We start from the raw sequence: 24,700 nt of genomic DNA on the forward strand, positions 1-24,700 counted from the left end.
TGGTCACAGAGAAGGCTGCATGGCTGCTTTCTGTTGGCTGAGATAAAACGTACTGATTTCACTCCCTTTGAGTGAGATTATGTTAGATTTAGATAAATAACATCCCTCTAGAGAGGGGCAGAGCGTCCCAAAACTCCCAGGTGTGCACTCCAGAGCAGGATGCACCTCAGGGAATGAGGGGTCTGTGCCAGCAGCCCAGCCTGGCACCGGGCAGGTCAGATATGTGCGAGCCACAGTCTTGGCACGTGGCAGCACTGCCAGACTGGGAGTTAATCCTGGCCCTTTTCACGGAACAAACACGGAACAAACATGGAAAATGTGCTTGTAGCCCAGATTTTCACAGCTTGCCAAGGGATACTGCAGAGACTCTTGTTTGCCCCAGGAGTCTGACAGGGGTTTTTTTCGCAGACAGAGCCTCTTGCAGAAAGGCCTGAACAAAACCAGTTATTATAACCTGCGTGGAATCATGAGGCCATATTTCTGAGATTTAAAGTGACACCTCAAGTTTCTCCTAAATATGGAAAAACGAGAAACAAGAATGCTACGGAACACCTTAGATTTTGTTTTCTAGATGGATTGCTCCTCCTTTTTTTTGCTCAGTGGCAGCAGGCTTCAGGTAAGCATGGGGGTCCTGGGGAATGGCTTCCTACAAAATGCATGAGGGGAGATTCTGACTATTCTAAATTGACAGGAGCATTGACAGGACATTCAGAGAGGCTAACACTTTTGCCAGAGCAATTTTCTGTCTCCTCCAACCTCTTTACTCCCTGCCTGGCCGTGATTAAGGTTCTTGGCATGACAGCAGCAGCATCCTTCAGCTGAGAAGGGTCTGAGGTGTTTTGCTGCTCTTCTCTGAGTCTGAGGAAATCTCTTCTGCCACTGCAATGCAGCTCCTTTCATGCCATTGCTGTTTAGGTTTCAGCACCTTCGTCCAAAGCATGAGCCAGTCTCCTGTTAGAGCTTTATGGAACATACAGGTAAGAGAAATGAGCTGGCTTTTGTCCAGGTGAGGTGACCCCGAGTTGCACAGTGTGAAGCATTCTGCTCAGTGCTGAAATGTGCTCCTGGTCTGTGCAGGGCCTGGTTCTAAAGTGTGTTTCTGTGGGCCTCTATTTGCTTAATGTGGTTTGGCATGAAAAGTTTCTCGTGATTGGTTTGGTGAGGCTGGTTCTCCCTAAGGCACTTGTGTTTTGCTTTTCCTGCTGCAAAAGGAGCAAATTCCTCTCTTTTGGGTTGGCTGAGACTGTTGAGGGTTTTTTGTTTGTTTCATTGGTTATGTTATAAACCAAAAATAGTTAAAAGATAGTGGAAGAAAACTCACCTTAGAAAAATATTGTGCTGAGTGACATAACTTAAATAAGAAAGTGAAATCACAAAGATCACAAGAGGAGTTTACTGATCCCACAGAAATGCAGGGTTGAAAAGAACTTTCTGACTTCTTGTGGGCTGTTGTTTGCTACCAAGTATTATTAAGACACTGAGCTGCTGCAGTCATATCTTCCATTTTCCAGAGCTTCTTTCCTTTCAGCTGCCTTCTTTGGGGATGTTGAGGACAAAATATGTGTTTTTCAGTGTGCAGCAAGAAAAAGCCAGGACAAATCTCTGAACAACTTATTACAAAATCAAAACCCTTAAATTTCTTGCAAGAGGCAGTTTTTAAACAGAAAATCCTGACAGTGCAGTGTGAAAAAAGCAGAGCCTCCATTCACCTTTGCACTTTGCAAGAGGCAAATGTGCTTTGAAACTTTCCCTCAAAAGCTGATAAACTGGGCTGCTTTCCCTTTTCAGATTTATCCAGTGAAACCTGTTACCAGAATTTCCCCTCTTATGTCTCTACCAGGGCTCAAGAAGTCATCACTGGGTCAGTTGGGCCCATCATCTCTACCCTGTTTGAGGATGGGGTCTGAAACCAAGCCAGAAGCTAAGTGGCAATGAGAGCAGGCTGCAGAGCAGGTTAGGTACCAAAGCCTCAATGTGCTCTTGGTAAGTGGGGGCAAGATTTTTGCAGCACTGCCAGCTCCACAGCTCAACTGGAGATGTGGTGTCACCCCAGAACACACCATGGAAGCAGTTCTAGGTAAGCACAAGCCACAAGCCATCCCCCAGGCATCTCAGACAGGATGCTTCCTTGGATTCTACCTCTACAAATGTGGAGAAGAAGCTGGCAGAGTCCACCTTTGCCCTGCCTGCTCCTGAGAGGTGAAGGGAAATGTTGAAATACTTGAGATGATTTCGGTGGAGTAAATCCTATTATAGTAGTTGAACATATGGCCTTATATTTCACTAGTTTACCCACAGCTTGTGTGCTGCATCCAATCAGGCAGCTATTTTTCATATTTTAGACATTAAATTGGATGGGTCTGTCTTGCCTGCTTGGTGAAATTGAGAGTTGCCCATGCAAAATAAATCTTTTATGTGCAAGAATGACTCATTAGAATAATTTTGAATGGCACTCATTTAAATGTTTTTATTTAATGCAAATAAAGTTTTAGATCCAAATACAGTTTTTATTTCATCCTTTTGCTCAAAATTTTTGGAAGCTGCAACAGGTTTTAAAACTCACAGGAATGTAAAGCCCCCAAAATCTGGAGTGTGTATAGTTACATTCTTGTTTTATAGATCCCTGTTTTACTGATGTCAATTTAAATACAGCAGCAGTTTTAATGCCATCAGTGCAATCTTCTCATGCCCAATTTGCTTCTAGATCAGTGAAGCTAAATGTGCTTTAAAATGCATGAATCTTTATTTACTTTTTATGACGATAGCCTGTTAGATCCAGTAGTAGTTTTGTAAGTGCATTGCCTCATTGTAATTAACTTTTATGAGTTTGGTGGAAAAGAAATATAAACTCACATGCTCTGTAGCAAACCAGAAATTGATACAAGATAATGAGAAAGCTGGAATTGTTATGTATAAAAAGAAAGACCCTATGATGATAAACTTTCCATCTGTAAATTTGGTGCTTCATAAAGGCACCAGGCAGATCATGGAGATTCCAAATAAAAGGAAGACAGGTTATGTGTTAGCCACAGAGAGATTTAGCCTCATTTGAAAGTAAGAACAGCACCAGCTCCAGGCACTGGAGCCATGTGAGAGACAGCCAGCCAGAGTCCTCCTTGGGTGTGTTTCATCCCCATTCCTAAAATTTTAAGATCAAGAGAAAGGATTTAACTAGGATTGCAAACATTTTACCAAGATTGAGTTAATTGTAGTCTGTGTCAGTGTACATACAGATTTACCTGTCTGTTCCTCACCTGCAGATGAGGAACAGATGAGTAAAATGTTCACTGCCTCCCCAACCACACCACAGAGCCTGGTGTCCCAGCACCTCAGTGTGCAAGGGAGCTGCCTGTACCTGACTGAAAGACTAGCAACTCCTCTTAATCCTTACCCAAACATTAGTGGAGTGAGAAATAAAATATTCTCTACTTGCAAGCAATTTGTGACCCAAAGTTTAAGACACAGTTGTGATCACAGGTGAGCTGTGACAGAGGAGTTCATCTCAATAGCTTCAGCCACTCTGCCCATCCTGAACACCCCACACCAGTTATTGCTTCTACTTCTGTTTTCTCTTACCCACAAACCCCTTGTTTTCCTTCCTAGAAGGTGACTGCAGCTAAATCTAGCAAGACTTCCAAGTATCTAGGACATATTATCTCATGCTGAGAACTTGCTCTCTTCTTGCTAACCTCAGCAGAGAGAAATTGGGCTGAGGAAATAGTCAGTAGAATGTGTTTCTCCACACTTGTCAAGGAGCAGCTATGATTTCCAGGAATGGTCCTATTGCATTCTTCTGTAAACATTAACATATGGCTCATTTTCCTGTGCTGGCTGCAGCTGCAGAGAGCAGAGAACCTGAGGCAAAACCCAAAACTCCGAGGCTGGTCAGCTGTGTTTCTGTTCTCTCTCTGGACTTAACATTAAAAATCTGTTTCATCCTCCTTCAGTCTGCGTTCATAGAATCATTCAGGTTAGGAAGGACCTCGGAGATGATCAAATCAATCCATTAACCTGACTTTGGCAGGGGCACCACTAAACCACATCCCTAAGCACCACATCCTCATATCTTCTGAGCTCTGCCAGTGACAGTGACTCCATCACTTCCCTGGGCAGCCTTTTCCAATGCTTGACCACCCTTTCCATGAAGAAATTTTTCATAACGTCCAACGTAAACCTTCCCTGGCACAGCTTGAGGCTGTTTCCTCTCGTCACTCAGGAAGTTTGCTGTTGGATGCAGATGGGTGCCTCATCTGCATTTTGCTGTTTGGTGTATTTGTGTACCTCTTATCATATTTAGTGCTTTTACTGTCTTATGGGAAGCGTTTTGTGAAAAGGAGTGTGATTTCTTTTTAGCATATGGCAACTTTATGTGATCAATGCAGTAATATCATAATTTCTTGCCTTAAGGGCTCAGCCTGAGTGCTGGTGACATGCCAAGACCTCATCAATAGACTGCTGCATTTTTAGAAGAGGTGCATGTGGTGGGCCAGCTCAGTCTTTTGCTCAAAAATATGGGAAAAATCACTGCCATTATGCAGGCCAAAATATACATAGACAGCTGCTTTACACAAAACGGAAAGAAATACAGAGAAGTGAGGTGAAATCTCTAGAAAGCTCTTGAATAGGTTGTAAGACAAATATCCCAGTGTAACACATTTGTTTAAATTATGGATGTTTCCAGGATTGGGTCAATTAACTCCGAATTTACTTTTTTGTTCTACTTCCTTTCCCATTCATCACTTGAATTGATATCATTAAATTCTACTCAGCAAATTATGATCTTACTCTCTCTATCCAATTCACATGACATATTCCTTGAAATTCTGGTTCTAGAGTTGTCCATTATTCATTAAAATACCCTCATAAGTTAGTTCACTTCCCTGAGACCTAGCAGTGAGGGTAGCAATAAGTTCCTACTTTGTGTTTTATCAGCACATGCTGGGAAACAGGCTCTGATGTGATTCATCTGCTTGCATGGAAATTAAATGAAAATTACATAGATGGAAGAGGGGCCACATGCCAATTGTTCTGCCTTGTACTATTTTGCACACTGCCTCATTGACAAAATACAATCTTTTCCTGAATGGACAATTTACAAGAGAAACAGAATGGATCCTTACTGGCTATTCTGCCAAAATTGTCATTAAAGATGCTAATAGCATGAGGGGAATTTGTGCATGAGCCTGTCATGGAGCCTAGGCTGTGATTAAAAATATGTGCTATGCCAAAATTTTGTTTTCATGCATTAATTTCAAATATATATGCCATTTTTCCAGTCTCCCTGTTTTCTGGTTGTAATAAGTTTTATTGTTGGAAAAGTTTACTATTCCTGCAGGCAGTCTGATAAGCACAGTGACAGCAGCGGGTTCAGTGAGTGAATCTCTCCTCCAAGATGCTGTCTTGCTTCCTAGATGAAAAAGCTTCAGGACTAGAAAGTTCAATGAGTAATACACAAACATGAAGTGTTCCTCTATCAGCTCTTAGGTGTGAGATTTGATGGGCAAAGCAGGATGGTTGATAAGGCTCTGTTGATTCATGGTTGTTTTTTTGGGTGGTTTGATTTCCATTCCTGTTGACATATTGGTGAGAGCCTCACTTCTCCAGCTGTGCAGCAGTTATCAGGACAGACCAGTTGTTATTCTGACCAACACCTCTCCATCTTCTGATGTGTAATTTGTTTTGCAATGTGTTTATTTTTGGTAAGTTTTGGGCGTTTCGCTTGTTTTTATAAACGTCTATTTCCATCCTCAATCAGAGGCAGCAGCTGTATGGAAAGGTCTCAGTGTTGTTGAGATATGGAAATTGTATGACAGGCTTTTACCATACCTATTTGGCACCCACTGGGATGCAGGAGACTGGAAATGTGTGTCTGACATCCATGAATATTGATGGCTGGTTCTGGGAGGCAGCAGAGCTCTGCCCTTCTGTCTGCACGTTTGCTCTGAATGGTAATTACTTCTCGCTCCACTATTTAAATTTTGGGTTTGTTGGGTAAAATTTTGAATTTGCCAGTTGGACTTCTGTTGATTTCTTCTGGTCAGTCAGTTTGAAAATAACAGAGAGAGAGATTGCATTTTAGCACAGGAGAAGCCAAGAGCAGTGACTCTCTTGTTCAAATCTAGCTGGCTGTGTCCATCGAAGAAGCGCAGCAGCAGAACAAGGTTAATTGATTGATATACCACAGCAAGCTGATGTTGACAAGCATGAATACAGGAAAAACAACTTTCAAGATGAAGTCCTTTAAATATACTTTTTGCACCTTACTTTATATTCTTTCCATAATGATTTTTCCAAGCTTTTTCTAGTCCATATTCAGATAGGTGTTTCTTGTATCTTGGGAGTAGCTAATTATGCTACAGCACTCATATTATTCTTTTGTATTTGTGAAATTTAAGACAACATTTAGAATTTTAGAATATCCTATGGGTTGGAAAGGACCCATGAGGATCATTGAGTCCAACTCCTGGCTTGCACAGGACATCCCAACAATCCCACCATGTGCCTAAGGACATTGTCCAAATGCTCCTTGAGCTCTCTCAGGCTTGGGGCTGTGCTTATTTCCTTGGGCAGCATGTTCCAGTGCCCAACCACCCTCTGGGTTAAGAATTTTTTCCTAATATCCAACCTAACTCTGCCCTGACTCAGCTTCAGGCCGTTCCCTCAGGTCTGGTCTCTGGTCACCAGAGAAGAGATCAGTGTCTGCCCCTCCTCTTGCCCTCATGAGGAAGCTGCAGACCCCAGCAAGGTCTGTCCTCAGTCTCCCCTTCTTGTGGCACCCAAAACTGTCCCCAGCACTTGGGGTCAGGCCTCCCTGGTGAGAGCAGAGTGGGACAATGCCCTCCCTTGACTGGCTGGTGATGCTGTGCCTGATGAACAGCACCTATTCTATTCTGTTTTGCTGGATTATTATGTTAACACATTATTTTATTATTGTAGTTATCACTGGGTTTGATTTGTAATCAAGTGCAAGATTACACCGTAATAATAGTGTAACCATGATAATAAAATAATGTTGCACTTGATTACAAAGCAAAAACAAGCCTATCAAAACCCCCAATGGTATAACTTAACTAAATATAATTTCTTTAGTTTCCTTTACCACCTCATGAGACCACTATAATTTTCTGGGTAATAGTATTCTTTCTAATATATCAGCACGCCCACGCTTCATTTATCCATGTTAAATTAAACTTCTACTTCATGTTAATGGAACTTACAATAGGCCTACAATTTCTGCAAAACTCAAAGGAGTACAACTGTACCCAGAGGGAGGTCACATGTTAAGTTTCACTTTCTCTGATGTTACCCACCAGAAATAGGGCCCACATGCTAAAACACTGTTATGGGAAAGGGGATCACTTGCCCTGCCCTGCTGTTTTCAACACAGACCTTCTCAGGATTCAAAATTGTGTATTTGCATTTGTCAGAGACAGCCAGGATTGTTGTTTCTGCCTGTTTGTTTTCTTTTTGGATGAGGAGTATCACCTGAATTTCTGGATATGAGGATGGAGGTACATGTGTTAGCTTAGTCTGACATGTTTCTAAATCTTTGGAAGTGTAAGAAAAGCTGTGCTGAGTTGACTCTTATGTGTCCTCATGTAATGGTTTGACAAAAATTGGGCATGTAAAAAAAAAATAGGCTGTAAACGCTGTGGTAGAGAATCACCATAATCTCAGCTTAAATCACATTCCAACTTCAAGTCTTTTGTGGTAGACTCAGGGAAGTGAGCAGTTTTAATTAGTAACAAGTTGTGCACAAAATGCTTGCAGTAATGCAAATCCTTAACATCGTATTATGTGGTTTTACAAGTTGGATTGTCACACTAACTGACAAATCTGTTGCTCAGAGGAAAGGGGCGATTCAAAATCATGTTTCATTAGGCTGGTTGGGGTGTAGCAGCTGTGCTGTGAGGGCTGGGGGTGAGCAGGGTTGCAGGAGCCCTGTGCTTCTCAAGACTGACAATGCAGCTTCATTCACGGGCAGCCTTCCCAGACCCCTGCTTTCCCAGGGTTGCTTTGAATGCTTGTGACAGGGTGACGTGCCCTGTTCAGAGCAAGGGGGCTTGGGACAAGCCAGCCTTCTCTGAGCATCATATCCAGATGGGAGGTTGATTCTCAGCCGGTCTGAATGCAAAATCCTACAGGAGAGCCAGGAATTGAGTCTCTGATCTGTAGCACTGGCTGCTCCTGGGTTGAAGACAGAGTCATCCTGCAGGCCTTGACAGGTGCAAGGGGAAGCACTGCAACGTGCCAGGGTGAAGGCTGCAGGCCTTCTTCCCTCCAAGGCATAATGCAGAGACATCCCCAGACTGTGATTCTGTCCATAGTCCCCACTGAGGTGTTGGATTAAACACGAACCTTTAATGTTTGTACTTCTTTGCCACCACAGAAATGGAGCAGGTTGCAGCAGGGGCTCTCTGCTCACACACCCATGTCCTGTGGGTGCCTGGGCTGTCTAGGAAAGCCTCTTGTGCTGCTGAGAGAAATGAGCTTCCTGGCAGGCTTATCAGCCAATAAAGCTTTCAGACCTCATCTTCTTGTGGAAAATTATTTCCCAGGCCTGTGAAAGAAGCCTCCAGGGTTTCCATGGTATGGCAAAATGAGGAAACATCTAAGTATTATGGGAAAACGGGGAAGAAGTGGGGAAGGACAGCTAGGTAACTGAGGTTGACTTCAAACTTTGGAACACTGTGCTGGCAGATAAAGGCTACTGAAATTATATTTTTCAAGTACTGTGCAAGATTTGAGAAGAGGTCAAGTAGTTAAATAGCTTGGTCTAGTTTAGCTGCATTTGTTTAGCTCCTCTCTTACTGAGGAATACATCTTATTCCTCAGTTAAAAGACAATTGTCAGCAAAATTCCTCCAAAGTTTTAGTCTGGGTCACACCACATGTCAAGAATCCTAATGGATAACTGGGTGCATTTCTGGGTGCAAACTGAGCATATTTTGCATACTTGCATGGTGCAGCAGGTTATTCCTACAGAGTATAGAACTGATTAGCAATACATGCATTTTCTAGATTGCTGTTAGAGTTCTTTAATTAAATCTCTGTCTCTTGTTTGCATACAAGATGAATTGCCCTCCACTCCTGTTTCAGGGAATGACCATGATCCTTCATTCTGCTGCCTTTTAATTTGGGCAGGTTGCGCATGCACAGATTTTTGTGTTGAGTTGGCACATGGTGATCAACAAACTCCTAGAGAAGTGACACTTGCTCACATGCTCACACACTTCCTTGGGATTACTGCACATGGAACAGTGTTCATTAGCAAATTATTCCCTTGAGACAGCCCCTGAAGGTGCTGTTTCCAGTGTGCTGACCTCAAGTCTGATGTTTCTGCTGTAGTGAGAAGTGTGTCTGTTCCCAGAGCGGAGCAGTCTGGGCACAGGGGCAGAAATGCTTTGCAAGTGGGAAATGTGCACCTCAGGTATGCAGTGACAGCAGGGCAGTAGATGGCCCTCAAGGATGAGGGCCAGAATTTCTAGGCTTCTTAGCAACCCCCAGATAACTGCTTTTGGCAGTGGCTTCTGTGGAGCACTCTCACACTGGCATTCCCACCTGTATAATCACATAGAATCAGAGATGCCCATTGCCTTGGAAGGAGCTAAACACGGACTGTGTTTTGCAAATCCTGCTCTGAGAAATATCAGGAATGAAAATAATTCTCTCTAAGCATGACCAAAATATAGCTTGTTTCCTTTGGTTGAAGTGGTTTCTTGCCAGTATCAGTCTCACCAAGTGCTTGTAATGGCTTCTGACCTCATCAGACAGCAAACCGTGCCTCACGCTGGCGTGAAGTGCATCCAGACCACTAACCCACTGTCCCTAATTGAAAAGCTGATTCACTGAACTCCTCCAATGTCCCTAAATTCCCCAAAGCTCTTGAGTGTGGGTTGCACTTGGCTTTGGCATGGGACTGGTGCAGGTGCACGGCTGAGCTGAATGGTGGCCAAAACGAGGATCACATCCTGGGCACATCAAGCAGCCTGCAGCAAGAGGGAGGCAAAACCTCACATCATGCTTTATATCCCAAGACATAGGGGAAAAAATACAGAGTGTGCATGTCAGGTATAGCAGACCAAACATCTGCACCTGTATGCTCAAAGCCAACACTGCTGGTTTGCAGAACATGGTTTACAGTGAGTGTAAATTCTTATCAAATTTGTCATCTTCCTGTAATGTTTAATAAAAATCCTTGGCTAGTTAAAATGACTGACCTGTATTCTCTGAATAAGGAACCCTTTATATTAAAAGAAGAAAATCCTTATTTTATCTCTTTGTGAAATCAGATATTTTATCCTGATTTGGAGGCCAGTTTGTCCAGTTGCACTGTCAGGAGGGAGCCCGAGCTGAGAAAGAGGATTAATCCCATGCAGGCTCCAAGGCAGCTGTCAGGATAGCACAGACATCTGAATTGCCACTGAGTTATGCTGAAATAAAACCAAATACCTAAAAAAAATCCTCTCTATGGTTTTGTGTCCTCTCACTAGCCCCAGAGCCCATCCTAGGATTGAGGCATAGTCTAAACTCGATTTGATGTTAGAAACTCTGGGTTCAAGCAGATGGCTTCTTTGTTCCAGCCAAGGTAACTGCTCAGCAGTCAGCTGTAATTGAATAATGCCACATCATTTTAAGTTCTGAATTTTAGTTTTCTCAAATGATCTGTAGGCTTTGGCAGCTCTTTCTTGTGATAATGGATCTTTCTCAATTATATCAAAACTGGGGGGAAACCACCTGTTAGGAACACGTTTGTGCACTTTGCTAGGAGACAGACTTTTTGAAAATATTTATATTCTTATGTTTAGAAAGTGTTCCTGTGAGATCTGTATTCACTTGTGGGCTCTTACTTTCCAGTGTGGTGTGCATTCAACTGTTGCTTTATTAGTTGTTCAAATAACAGGTGAAGGCTGATCTATGACCTGCATGATGGAAATTGAAGGAGAGGACACTGTCCTGATGGTGTGCTGACATACAGAACATCAGTAAATAGAAAATGTTTACTGCAATGAATATTTTATTAGACAGTGGTTCCATTTAGATAAATTATTATGAAGGACATGTAGCTCAGAAGTGTGTGAAGAGATCATAGCTCTCGTGGAGTTAAAATGCTGGAAGGAACCGTTTATATGAAAACTTGCTGAAACAATTCAATTAATTGTACCATTGCTCCGTTAACTGTCCATATCACTCAATGCAAAAATTCCAGATGCAACTACAGATGCTTAAACTGCGAGCAGAGAACATTATTGAGCCTGGAAATTTTTCCTCTGGCTTCAAACTTAATTTTAGTCTCTGCCAATAAATGAAAATATCAATCTAACACATGGATTTTTGGAATGACAAATCGCACCAGAATAATTTTATATTTCCATAAGAGAAGAGATGCTGACATTGGGATGAAAACAACATTCACTAGGTTTGCTTCTTAGCAAACATCCCATTTTATTATCAGGGTTGTTTTAAGCATAGTATTTGGAAAGCTGGCTCCTTGCATTTAAAATATTACTTACATGGTATTCAAGCAGCCTTTCCCTAGCTCAGATAATTATATCTGTTCTAGCTTTAATTTTCCTTCTTTTTTACACATCCTGTCAAGACTGCAAGTCATTGCAATACTGGATAGAAAGGAAAATCTAGCAGTTATTTAAAATTCTTATAACAGCATAGTGAGTGCAATTGTTTAATTTGCAATAAAATACAGTCACATCAATTAATCACTGTAACTTGTGAGATAAGAACCAAAATATCTTTGGAGGCACATTCAGCTCCTCTGGAGTTTCCCTCAGTGAGGGGGGGTTTCCAAAGGAGACCACACTGCTCCGTGCCCATTTCCTGCTGCTCCCTGCCTGAGGGCCACTTGTGCTACATTGACAGCTCCAAGAGTTGAAAAACAAATAGCTCAGAGGAAAACTGAAGCTCAGGAATGGTGTCACAGCCCAGTTGGATATGATCAGTGGCACAGATCCAAATAAATCCTTTGTGTGGTGTTGCACTATGGCAGAGCAGCATCTTCCACTCGCAGATGTTCTGGTTGAGTGTAGGATGCCAGCAGTGATCTCCCCAATGCTGTGCCTCGACAGAGGGTCACTTCCTTTTCTTACTTGGTGGTCTCCTCCATTCTCTTGGCCATCACATCACCTGAGAGCCCATCCTCTGCTCAACACCTCCTGGGACACTCAAGCATTTTTGAACTTGCAGCACTGATGAACACAGTCCTCCTCCTAAAAGCCACCATCATTCTTTGTGTGTAACTATGTCCCTATGCTTGGCTGGGCTAGAACATGTGCTGCTTAAGGGATCCAGATAGCCTTAGGACAGCCTTTTCTTCCTCTAGAAAAATGCAAACTAGAAACTTAAAGGTAAGCTTAATTTCTCATGTAACTTGGTGCCCAGGAGTTCAATATATTGGAAAAACATTAAATTCCACTCCATTGATGATAAAATCAAAAGGATTGGCAGTGCTGCCCTTGAGACCAGTTTTATTTAGCCAGAGGTCTTGGCTGTGTATGCCTGAGCCCCTCTGTGGATGTACTGGTAAACACTGATGACTGTGGGGAGTCAAGCAAGACGTTCTGTACTTCTTGGGCACGATGGAGATTTTCAGCACCCTTGGGTGTGTGGCTCTCTGAGTGATAGAGGTGCCTCTGAGTCATTTGTCTATGTAAATCTGAGGAAAACAAACTAGCAGAAAAGAGATAACATAGCTTTACACTTCCTGATGTGGTATTTCAGACTAAGAAACTCTTTACTTCCTAGGTAAGAGAGAGAGAGAGAGAAAAGAATCATTTAAATTCTTTCATTCCCTTGGGAATAGTGCAATGCACTAATGTTAAAACTGTATGTAATTGCTTTCTATTTTTGTAAAGCCTGTGGCAGCTATGAAACTTTAAAGTGAGCACTGGAAAGTCTGGTTCATACAAAATTCTTCAGTTTTCAATGGTGCGGTGGGGGTAAAAAGCAGTGGGAAAGAGTAGGCTTTATTCTGCAAATCACAACAGTGGGTTTCCTTGGAATGTATGAAGGAGTCTTCAAAAGCTGCAAAACCTATCAGAAAGTGACAGGTTTGGGGTGTTTTCTGGGTTGCTGTTTGCGTTTGCTGCTGCTGCTGCTCTCAGTTCCAGCAAGGAAACCCAAGCGAGCGCTGTCATTGCACAGGGCATTCAGCTCAGTTTGGAATTCTCAGGGAATTATCTGAACCATTTCCTGGTGCCTTTGTGACTGACTTTTCCAAGAGTCAGAGCACTACACAGAACAGTGGGTCAGTGTATGGGCTGCAACAGCTCTGTGGCAGCTGCAGGATGATCCAAAAGGTGCTTCAAGCGCGCGTGGTGTTGCCATTTTAACTGCTGGGAAATTGTGCTTTGTACTGGGATTTATTCAAACCCCTATGTTTTTTCATTCAATTCGTTAAAGTAGTTAGAGGTGAATTGTAAAAACAGTAGATATTAGAAGCCTAAAATGAGAAATATTACATGTATTTTAGTTTCTAGCCAAGCCAATGAACAATGTTAAAAGGGGCTTTTGAACACATAAGCATCTTTAGTACTTATTCTGCACCTGTTAGCTCTGTTTCTTTTATAGAAATAATATATATAGTGTGCATATATGTATATGTATGTAAAATGTCATAATGAGGCAAAATATACCCTTTTTCTTCCTGTGTCACTTTGAAGGATGGTTTTTATCCTTCTATCCATCCCAATAGATACTGGCTAAACACAACAAATATGTTCTGAAACCTTTTCCAAATTCCTGTTCATGGTTGGAAAAGAAATGATTGATGCAGATTGTTGTGAGTTTTTCATGGAAAAACTCTTGAAGATACTGAGATGAATTTTACATAATTCTTCATTTTATTGTGGTGTAAGCAGGTACTTTGTTGCTGTTATTCCAGATTTTTCCTAGGTGTTACACCACATTTTCCCAGGAGATATCCTGGAGCAGATTGCATTCTAGAAGTACTGAATATGTACAAGTAACAGCCAGTTTAAATTTTTTTTTTTCAGTACAGCCATTCTCCTACAATCTGGAGTAATTCTGTTTTACCATTTGACATATTTAATTTTATTTCCATTTGCTGTGTTTTGGATTATTCAGTCACCTCCTGCTATCTAGCTGGTAATTCTGACTCTCATGCACTGAACAGTACAATGCCCCTAACAGTGCTAAGAAACACTTTTTATCCATATGCATAAAACCTCTGACAAAGGTGACTCAGTTTCATAGCTGTCATCTTTCTTGATGGAAAACACAAGAGATGTAAGGAACTCTTATCTGACAGCAAATTAACTACACACAGAGATGGTCTGTCGCTTTGCCAAAATGCTTTCGAGTTTCTTTATTTTTCTGCCAACAGTTTTTGCTCATCTCAGCTGTTCAGGGACACAGAGCAACTGTGGTTTGCCTTTTCACCCCAGGGAAGGAGATGAAATCCCACCTGGGGATCATGACCCCTGGTTAAATATGAATGTTTGTCCCACGTGTCCTCTGAGGAACCACATCAACCACAGATTCCATGAGATGCTATTCAGCACTGGAGGCTGAAGCAATATTCTGGAGAAGTTTCCTTCCTGGGTTTTTTACACAATAGTTTTATTCTGACCAGAGCCAGAAGCTAACACTGATCTCAAAGTAATATCACTGCAATAGTCTTCTATACTCTTTTCTTCGTGAATTTGGCCATTGTAAACATCTACCACCCACAAAATATCTGGAGGCATAAAAATCTGTGGTTTGATTACATGCTGGGTAAACAAATACCAACTTTTGTTCTGATCTGCTGCATTCATCTAATTCCTTTCAGCACTCTCCTATCTGGTCTACCAGCCAATGCATTAAATATATGATTTTAAGGGCTCAGATTAATTCAAGGTACAAAAATCAGAGTTTCTTACAAAGGATTTGGTTTTTTGCTTCCGCAGGTGTTTAGCACTGTTTCATTCTTGAAGCCAGATTTGGACTGAGATGAATGTTTTCCACTGGAAATGCAATTACTACATCTTAGAGGTGCTGGGGTCCAAGAATTCATTTCACTCAGTCATCTGCTCTTCTAAATATAGGGTAATTGCTATTCTTTGTAAATGAAATAAGAGAAAAAAGAACAAATTAGAGAAATGTTGTCCTCTGTAATTAGAGTGTTTCTGAGGATAAAATTGTTTTAAAGGTATAACATCATTAACAAATTTTTTTTTTTAAATCCTTGATTGCATCTTGGCACAGTCACAGGGCACATTTCCTATGTTTTGTACATTTATTCAAAACAGAATTAGAATAAAGCTGTTTTTCTTTTTTTACAAATTACTGGCTTTGTAGGCTGTGTAGGTGTTTTTCAAAGGCACGCACCATGCTTACTTAAAAATAATTACATTTTGAGATAGAATATATATTATGCCCTTCCTATCGAGCTACAGTGATGTGTTACAAGCTGCCACTCTGCAGATTTCCAGAGTGACATTTTGTTATTGCAGATCATTTTAGGAAACTTCCTGAGAAAGTAAAATATCTACTCGTACAACTTTGGCTGTTCAGCTAGAAGTGTAGTGGAGTGCCCTGGGACAGTAAAGACTAACAGGATTTGGCTTTAGGAGAACTCTCATCTCACCTTTATCTTCAAAAACATCCTGGCGGTTGCCTGGGCAGTAGTTCTGAGCAGCATGGCTTGGATCTGTTGGTGTCTGTGGCTCCTGCAGGGCCAGGGCTGACAGCAGGTGATGTCTCCTCTCCTCACACCGCTTTTGCTGCTGATAGCTTTTTGGTTGCGAAGCTGTGCTAGTTCACATCAATAGCAGAAGTTGTTCCAGGGGGGAATCAGTCACTGGAAGTGTTTGGATAGCTTGAAGGAAGAAGTAAGAGAGGCTATTCATCATTCAATAATGCTGAAAAGGTGGTTGCTGTAGAAACCTCTTCCAGGTCTAGCAAATGTCAGGCATCAGACTGTACCCACTGCAGCACCATGGATCAGACTGGAGACGCTCCCACGCATAGGAAGCCTGGAGGCCGAGTGTCTTTTTCTGGAGACACTGGAGGTTTTCTGGCCATCTGCCTGATGTGGGGAGTAGCCATCAATGTCACTGTTCCCCTCTGCAGAGGCTGTCTGCAGAGTCATGATCGCGCTGCACAAGCTCCCAGGGACTGCTTGCTCCATCAGGGCACACTCAGGGCCTTTGTGCTCATGGTTCACCTCAGCCTGCAGCACAAAGCTGGCTCTGGCAACTCAGAGGAGAAGTAGGGAGGGATAAAGTGTGCTGAATGTGTTTTAGTGTGGGTTGGCAGAGAAAGCCTGGGGCTGTACAGGAAGCACGGCAACCACTTGTAGGATTTCTGACTTCTTCCCCAGAGCATTCACTGAGGCATCATTAAACACCTGGCAAATCCAAGGTGTGCTTAGCTGCAGCTCTGAGCTCAATTGCAGATTGATGCCAATGATGTCCTCAGCTATTGCAAAGTGTGAAGGTGAGCAGGAGACAGAGAATTTGATTGTAGTGTTATAAAGGGGCTGAGTCATACTTAATCAAGCTCTATTCATTTGTACAACAGAGGTGCCTTTTAAAGTAAAGATGCACCAGCCACAAAGTGCTTTACTTAGTTCCCTTTGACAGGGACCTCTTAAATGCTTGCTGCTGTGGATTTCCGTCCACTTACAGTCCATTTAATAGACGTGGTGCAAACTCACTGAAATGAGCGGCTTATCTCCCCAGAGCTGAGGTCTGGCTGTGTGGGTTTGGTGAGTACTTAGCGCTTCATCTGCGTGTTTCCCACTGGTAAAATGAACTAATGTGTCCATCTTGTTCTGCTGTGCTCGTTGTGAAAGGTTCCTGGGCTTCTCTGGGACATTTCATAATAATTTACCCTGGTTCAGTTAATCTCAGATTTCTGCATGAAGGTATCCTGGGTCTCTCTTGGCTGGGTAATTTGTTTCAAACTATGATTTCTGAGACTAATGTTTCATCCTTTCCATTTGAGATCAGTAGGATGGAGCTGCACTATTCTTAATATAACACTGATTCTGCAGAGTGGTGATTCTGATCCTTGGGTTAAACATCAAGATTGCTTTAGATATCCACGTTCTGAATGAAGACACAAGAATATCTCATTATTCAACTATTATGAAATCTCTCATGTTTTCAGCCGCTATAGATACTCTTGATTTGTTTCAATAAGAAGCCCAGAGCTTGACAGGATGTGTTATTGATCACGCACAATCCATGCTGGACACTGACATGGGGGTGTCATTCACAGATCAATTTTCTCTGAGCTTTGATTTAAATATCAGTGGCACTTGAGGATCTTTCTGGGTCACTTTTATTCTCAAGCTGTACTTCAGCACTGAGTAAACAGTTTAATAAGTGCAGGCACCCAAATGAGCTGCGTGCCAGCTGCTGTCAGATGTGGCTATCGAGTCTGTTCTGTTTGCGAACATAGATTCTGTAAAGAGTAACACTACTCTGTCTACCTTCAAAACAGTTTTTGAATTTCAGCCACTCAATCCCAGCTTCTCTGTAAGGAGGCAAGTATCCCTTTGATATCACACACACTGCCTAGGGAGAAAAGGTGAAGTAGTGCCATTTACCTATGTGTTAGACTGTGCAGAAAAACTGTCTGCTACCTTTCTCCTCAGCAGACAGACCTATCAAGGGGGTTTTAGAAAGGATCTGACTGAAGTTAATGCTACAAAGTGCTTTGCAATCTGTGAAAACAATGTGATGAGCAAGTTATAAAGGAATGTAATATTTGATTTTGTAAAGATATGGAAGAAAGTTTAAGAGTGGGGAACAGAGCTGAAGTGGTCACTGCCCTTTAGCCACTGGTCACAGAAACCAGATGTGTGGGAACTGGCTATGGGTTTACGGAGTGTCCAGAGCCAGGAACTGCCTGCAGAGAAGTCCCATGAGAGGTTCTTGTCCACTCCTCACGCACATGCCCCTTACTGGTGTCACAGAGCTAAAATATCCCAATGGTTTCTCAGAAATGATGGCCTAGCTTCCCAAATTATTTCCTTTCCTTTTTTTCCTTTCATTTCTTTTCTCTCTATGTTTCAGATTATGCTTGGCCTTTGCCTAAACAGTTGTGCCCTATATGGATTTCCCTAGATGTGCTCTTTTCAACTGCATCTATTATGCACCTCTGTGCCATCTCTCTTGATCGGTACGTAGCAATTCGCAATCCCATTGAGCACAGCCGCTTCAATTCCCGCACCAAGGCCATTATGAAAATTGCTGCAGTTTGGACCATATCCATAGGTAAGCAACGTGGCTCACGCTCTTGACTGTGTCTGAATGAATAATAGTGTTACTCCAATTTTCATGCAGGGTTTTTTTTTCTTTTTTGAGAGGATACTCAAATTAATTTAGCTGGCCTGCATGTCGGAATGGAATAACTGATTACTGGGAAATGGAAGCCTTTCCTTGCAGCTGGTCGGAGACCAGAGTGAGCAGTCATTTTTCAGAGCATCACCACTCTCCACGCTGAAGCACTGCTGCTGTGTCCGTATCAATACACCAATAACAACAGTAACACAGACAAATAGTGCCCTAAAACTGCTGTGTAAACAAAGCAGGAAGCAGCATTAGCAAAGGCTCGGGCAGGAGAACCTGGCCAGCACAAAGCACACGGCTGCACTGCGGTGGCTGCAGTTAAACCCTCTCAAGTCCTGCTAATGGTTTAAGTGGACCAGCACAGAGTTGAAGGCAGGCTATAAGTGAGGTATTTACTGCTCCTGCACAGGCTTTATGGCCTGCACTGCTCTCTGCCACAGCTGGATTGCTGCTAGTACTGAGCTAGCAAGTTTAGAAGCATTAGTGAACGAGGAGTAGGCATAACAGAAGACACGTCTGTATTGCTTTGATAAAACACAATAAATAAAGCAGCAGTAAAATAAGGAAGAGAGCACAAAATGATAGCAAGATGACTCTGTAATACTGAGAATTATGTGAAGAAAAACAGGTTTTTTTCTGGAATTCTTTCAATGTGCTTTAGAAAAGAGACATTCGAGGCAAGGGCAGAATCGTATGGCCACTTCCATCTGCTGTATTGCCTTTCATGCTCGATTAAAATGCAGTCTTACAGAGACTTAACATTTAATTTCTATTTTATAAAGCAGTTTTGCTTTCAGTGATGTACTGCAAGGAAAAGCATTTTCCAGGTATGTGAATTTCACTTGAGTTTTTGCCTGCTTTAGAAGTGGAATATGATTCTGGATGTCTGGGTGCTACAGGGACTGATTTTGAAGAAGTTTGCCTTGGAAAAAGCTATGAAAAAAATTAGGGGAACTATACCTTCTTTCCTCACAAATATAACAAAAATATCTACTAGAAACATTTTTTTTTCATGTGTCACAGGCCTGCTACATTTCCCCCAGGTAATACAATCCACAGTGAAATTGTGTTGGGTTTAATCAATTCATTTAAGATTTTTAAAATTTATTACTATTATTTTAAATTCTCTGTGCTCTCTATTTGGCACGGGAAAGAGAGCTGCTGAATTCAGTATGTAAGCAGTCACATGAGAACAAGTCCACGTGGGCTCCATTTGCACAGGCACCTCAGAATCAGCACAGAATTTGTGCTCCACGTTGCACTGTAAAGCAGAGGGAGAAACTGATAGACACCTCCCCAGCAGAGATGTAAAAATCACATTTCAAAACTTGGGCAATAAGTCTGTTCTGCTTCCATTTTTGGAGGTAACTTGCAGATTTCTGCCTGTGCTGCCTTAGATATTGCAGACATACCCTTAGAAATTTTGGCTAGTGCTGAAGGTGGCTGCCTGCACTAGTGCCTTGAGGATCAAGCTGTGGTTTGGACTCTGGGTCCAAGGGATAAAGTAAGTACTTCATGCACGGTTCACTGATTCATCAGACTGGGGAGAAAATCTGGTCCCTGACCAAACAGATGTTAGGACACAGGCCTGTCTCTTCGTGGAGCTACTTGGTGGGGATTGGGCTCATGACAATGGAAAATAGGCACATTGTGACCTCTGCTGTGCCCCAAGGACAAAGGTACCTGAACCAGAACAGGTGAGGTGACTTTGTGCTGCTGGACAGTGCAAACCAACACCTCACCCCTACCCAGCTTACTCAGGAGATGTTTGACCACTCTGTGTTTATGATAGGATATGAAACAGGTGAAATAATGAAGCTTAAAAGACATCGCTTGGAAAGGAGATGGAAAGGCACTTTTATTTTGCACAAGGCAATGGTTTGTCAGCCCTCCATAAGGCAATGGATGTTGCAGCTGTTCCCCAGCATCCTAAAGTCTTTAGGAAGGAGCTGTGAGCTGTTGCTCTGTGGAATGTCTGCAGAGCACGGAGCTTTGGGGGACTGTTCTGGGCAGCATTTCCCCTCCCAGGCTGGAAGGGACACGAGGTGCAGCTGTACCTGTGTGCCCTCCTGTGTCAGGATCATAGCTGGGAGGGTGTACAGCACAGCTGGGCTTTGTTTGTGTTCTGTTCATTCCCTCTGATGCTGATACAGCTGGCCCAGGAGAGCCTTTACTTGCACCCCTTTTTTTTGAAGATACAGGCAGAATCAGTTCTCCCCATAGAGCTTTTTCAGGGCACTGAAATGCTCTTGGATTTCCACGCTCCCCAGTGCATATAATAGGGTGTACCCATTTACTCAGGCTTTCTCCAGAATGTTGCACTAAATGGAGAAAGAAAAGCGCTCTTGGTATGTATCTAGCTTATTTTAGCACAATTATTGGTAGTTCATAAATGAATTTAGAAATGTGGCAGACACGGGAATAAACTGAGCATGGAATGAAAGAGAACTCACTCAAAGTGTATTGTTGCTGTTTTCTGGCTCTTAACTACCTGTCACTTGGAAAGGCCTGGTGAAATCCTGTGCTAATTTCAAAGGATGAAATAGGTTAAGTGAATCCATCCTCACTTCGGTGTTCAGTATCATGAAGGAGTTTGTGCATTTCTGTTTGTGATTAGGTATCAAATTCAAAGCAGCACTTAAGTGCAGGCTGGTCAGTTTGCACTTCCTAAGTCCTGCTTCAGATGAAGAGACTTTTAAATGCATTCCATGCAAAGAATCCTGAGTTCAGTTTCTGAATCAGAGTTCAAAATAAGAAGTAAAAAGCATGTAATTTATCTTAATTCAGTGGCTTTTGCATACAATTTTTTTCTGAAAGCTTAATGCCGACAGCAAAATATAAAAGAGGTTCTTTGCTCATTGAGCTACAAATTTGTCAAGTTGCACAAGCCTAAACATATGATTAGGTTTTAAAGTAGGGGAGCATAACAGAGTCCTCCTGTCTCTTGACAATTTCATTTTGAGTGGATCTTTTCCAACATCCTCTTTGTTCCAGGTTGAAGTACATCACAGCCACTTGTCCTGTGCTTTAGCAAACGTAACTTGAGCAAGACTTTTGTCTTCAGTTAGAGAAGAAGTGGCTGCTGTCAAGGGCTGGGCTTGTAAAAATGAGTTTTGTGCTAGATAGAACTGTGCTGAAGCTGGAAATAGAAATGCAGGCAACAGAAATATCCTCAGAATTGAAAATGAAAATCAAATTTAGGTGTGAGCCTGCTGGAAGAATCTTGGTATTGTTTCAAGATTTCAGATTTCGTGTAGTATCAAAGTTTTCACAACCAACATGTGGACTTGACCATCTCAGCAGACTCCCTCTACCCTGCTCTGAGGAAGGTGGCCTTGGGCCACTCTGGCAACAAGTGGAGGTCTCCATGCAGTGCTCAGCAGCAGTGATGAGGAACCAGTCAAACCCTAGGTGCACACTTTGTCATACAGGAGAAAGGGTAATATTAAAATAAACAAAATATCCCTTTGAAAATCTGAATGAAAGCACTTCATTGATGTGGAAGTACACACACATCGCTTCTGATATGAAAATAGCTGAAAGGTTTTAATTCTGAAGTTCCTTGTGACACAAATATGTGCCTAGAAGGGCTTTTCCTCTGCTTCCCAGAATGTTCAAGGTTTGGTCATTTGCTATAGAGTGCTGAAATTACACATGCTACCAATTTTCCAGCTCACAGTTTTACATCCTCAGAAGCAGTGTAAATTCAATTTAGTTTGTAAGTGACTGAGATAAGGCCATCCTTTAAATTTTGCTGTGTGTCAGTGCCATAGGCAGATTCCACAAATTGTGTGTGTGTGTTTGAAAACATTTTCATTCTTTCTCTGACTCACTAATGATATTATGATTTTGATTTCAGGTACGTACCTGAGGTTCGTGTATACGATAAACCATTCAGGTTTGAAAATGAAATTTAAATCCCCATTTAACTTTCATAGTACTTCATTGTTTTACTGAGGAGATCTATTCATAGAAGTATGAAAGAGTATGAAAGGTATAAATGTGTGCTTCAAGGATCAGTAAACACTCATCTCAGATTAACTGAATTTACATCTAACAGCTTTTTGTTTCTGCCCTGAGTATTTGTCTCTCACAGGGGCTGAGCAGCCTCCTGCTTGCAAGCTGTTCTAATGATGTCCTTCAAGAGCCTCCAGGTACCAGCTAAGCCTTCCCCTCTCCCACTGGAGATAATCCTCAGTCTGAGGAATGTGCCTGGAGTGGCACCACTGATATAAAAGGAATTGTGGTCTCCTAGGACAGGGGGATATGCTGAGGGCAGGTTGGGCATGGAGACAAAGGAGGCCTAGAATAGCTCTCATAGCCCCTCCCTCAGGTCACAGTTTCAGAGCACATTTAGGGTTCTGGTTTGCATTTCTTCCCATCAGTGTGTCTATGGGATCAGGGACTTCCTCAGCAAGGCATTTCCATGACTCATGTGCTGGTGGGATGTGTTTGCTCCTTGCACCCTTAGCTCTGTGCTGGGCTGTAGTTGCTCCTGAGAGATCATGCTTTGGGATAAGATCAAAACCCCAGGAATTTCTTTGCATGCTTCAGGTTAGCACACAAGCCTTTGAACATATTTCATGGAAAAAAAGGGCAAAAACACTGCTAATGAAGAAGACCACTTGCAAGGTCAAAATGTGCTGCTGGGATTTTTCTCAAACTTTTCCCACCAAGCAGGCTGGCTCTGTGGCTCGTCACTTGGAGATGAAGAAGCAGTACTAAGACAACTGTTACTGGTGAAGCAATGGTTAGACAGGCACCCTCCTGTCCTGGAAAAATATACAGATTCCTGACTAGGAGCACTGCTTTGGTAGAAGGACAGTAACAACATATATTGCTGAGAAAAGTGGTTGCATACCAGTAAAGCCTAAGGGAGCTTAATATCCCTCCAGATTTGGGAGAAAATTGTATTAATGTATTTTAAACATTATTTTGCCTTTTTATATTTGACACTGAATATCTGACAGTGTATATTTGACTAAAATTCTCCTCTTGTGAGCATGGGGGTCATACTTGACTGGCCTGTAGGTAGAGGTGCTGTGGTGGTGGTCCTGATAACTTTTGCCTCACCAGAATGCAGAGGTGGCATTAGCATTGCAAGCTGGGCTGAGTTGGCATTAACTTTGCTCTGGTGAAGCAGTAGAGCTGGCTTCTGCTCATAAAACTTTCTCAGACCTGCCTTCTGCTCATGGATAAGACAGAAACACTTGCTTTGTGACCTACAGCAAAACACTAAGGTGTCATCTGCCTGTTTCCCACTTGTTTGAGCCATCTACGAAGTTATTTTGTCTAAAGACATTTTTATTGTTTGTACCATGATTCCCAAGAGTGTCATTGATCTCCCTAGCGCAGTAGCAAGAATTATCAAGGTGAGGAAGACCATATTAACTGATAACAAGCTGAATTTGGAGCAAGGAAACCACCTTGGGATTTCAGGTGATTTCAGGGTGCTTGGATTGGTTGGATGTTTTCATTAGATGTCAGTGAAAGGTTTTGCCTGGGACAGCAGCAGATGGTGACAGTCTGTGAAGAATTTTGCACAGAAATAGCCTGACCATCACACCAGATCTGTTCCCACAAGCAAGGGAAGTGCTGATGTCTTGTGTCTGAGGTTCTGCTGCTGAGCATCAGTCCAACCATCACTGTTTGATTGCTTGGGGAAGCCCAGCCCTGGTAGCAGCAGCTGTGTGAGCAGGAGCCCCATCACCCTCCTTCAAATGCACACCAAAAGAAGTAATTTAGCAAAATAGAAAGGCAGGTGGGAAAATAATTTATTTCTTCTGCCTTATACTGTTGTTTGGTGGTTTTCCATCTGGGCTCAGGTTTCTCAGTGTTCTCCCAGGGTTTGAGTAAAGGTCAGCAGCTCATTCAGGCAGTCAGTAATGACTTTCATCTGTTTGCAGTTGTGCTTGTTGTGGGCAGGGAGACCCTTCAAAGTTCATCCCCCTTTTAGCTTCGACTTTAAACCAATACAAGGCTGGCACAGTTATTTTATTGGAATGGTTAGATAAAACTAGACCTAATCCAGCCCTGAAGGGGCATTATTACAATATCAGTACAGGAAAGGCACTGCAGGTAGTCTGCTGAAATATGGGGACAATATGGAATTTTAGTGATTTTGAACACTTCAGAAGCCAACATTCTTCAATTTTCCTCTGAAGAGCTTTGGTTTCTGAACCCAGTGCCTTTTCTTGCACACTGCAAATCAGGGGGCTGCTGGCTGTTGGGGTTTGCTTCTTGCTGTCTGAGTTAGAGAAATGTGCAGGCACTTTGTGAGACATTTCAGTTAAGAAACCAAACAGATCTGTTTTAGTTTAAATGTGAGGTTTATTTTTGCTTATATTTGTTTAAATATGAAGTTAAAGATATGGATTTGAACAC

General features: G+C 42.3%; 1 protein-coding gene across 1 annotated transcript in view; it reads left to right on the plus strand.

The window, feature by feature from the left end:
* HTR2C (5-hydroxytryptamine receptor 2C) overlaps nucleotides 1-24,700 on the plus strand; it is a gene marked incomplete at both ends in the record, with an annotated part of 38,672 nt that overhangs the window by 8,734 nt on the left and 5,238 nt on the right. Inside the window, one exon of the mRNA XM_082289419.1 lies at nucleotides 18,041-18,241. Within this exon, the coding sequence (XP_082145545.1) occupies nucleotides 18,041-18,241 (201 nt within the window). The remainder of the gene's footprint in view (nucleotides 1-18,040; nucleotides 18,242-24,700) is intronic.

This window comes from Coloeus monedula (assembly GCF_965178545.1).
Source record: "Coloeus monedula genome assembly, chromosome: 12".
NCBI lineage: Eukaryota > Metazoa > Chordata > Aves > Passeriformes > Corvidae > Coloeus > Coloeus monedula.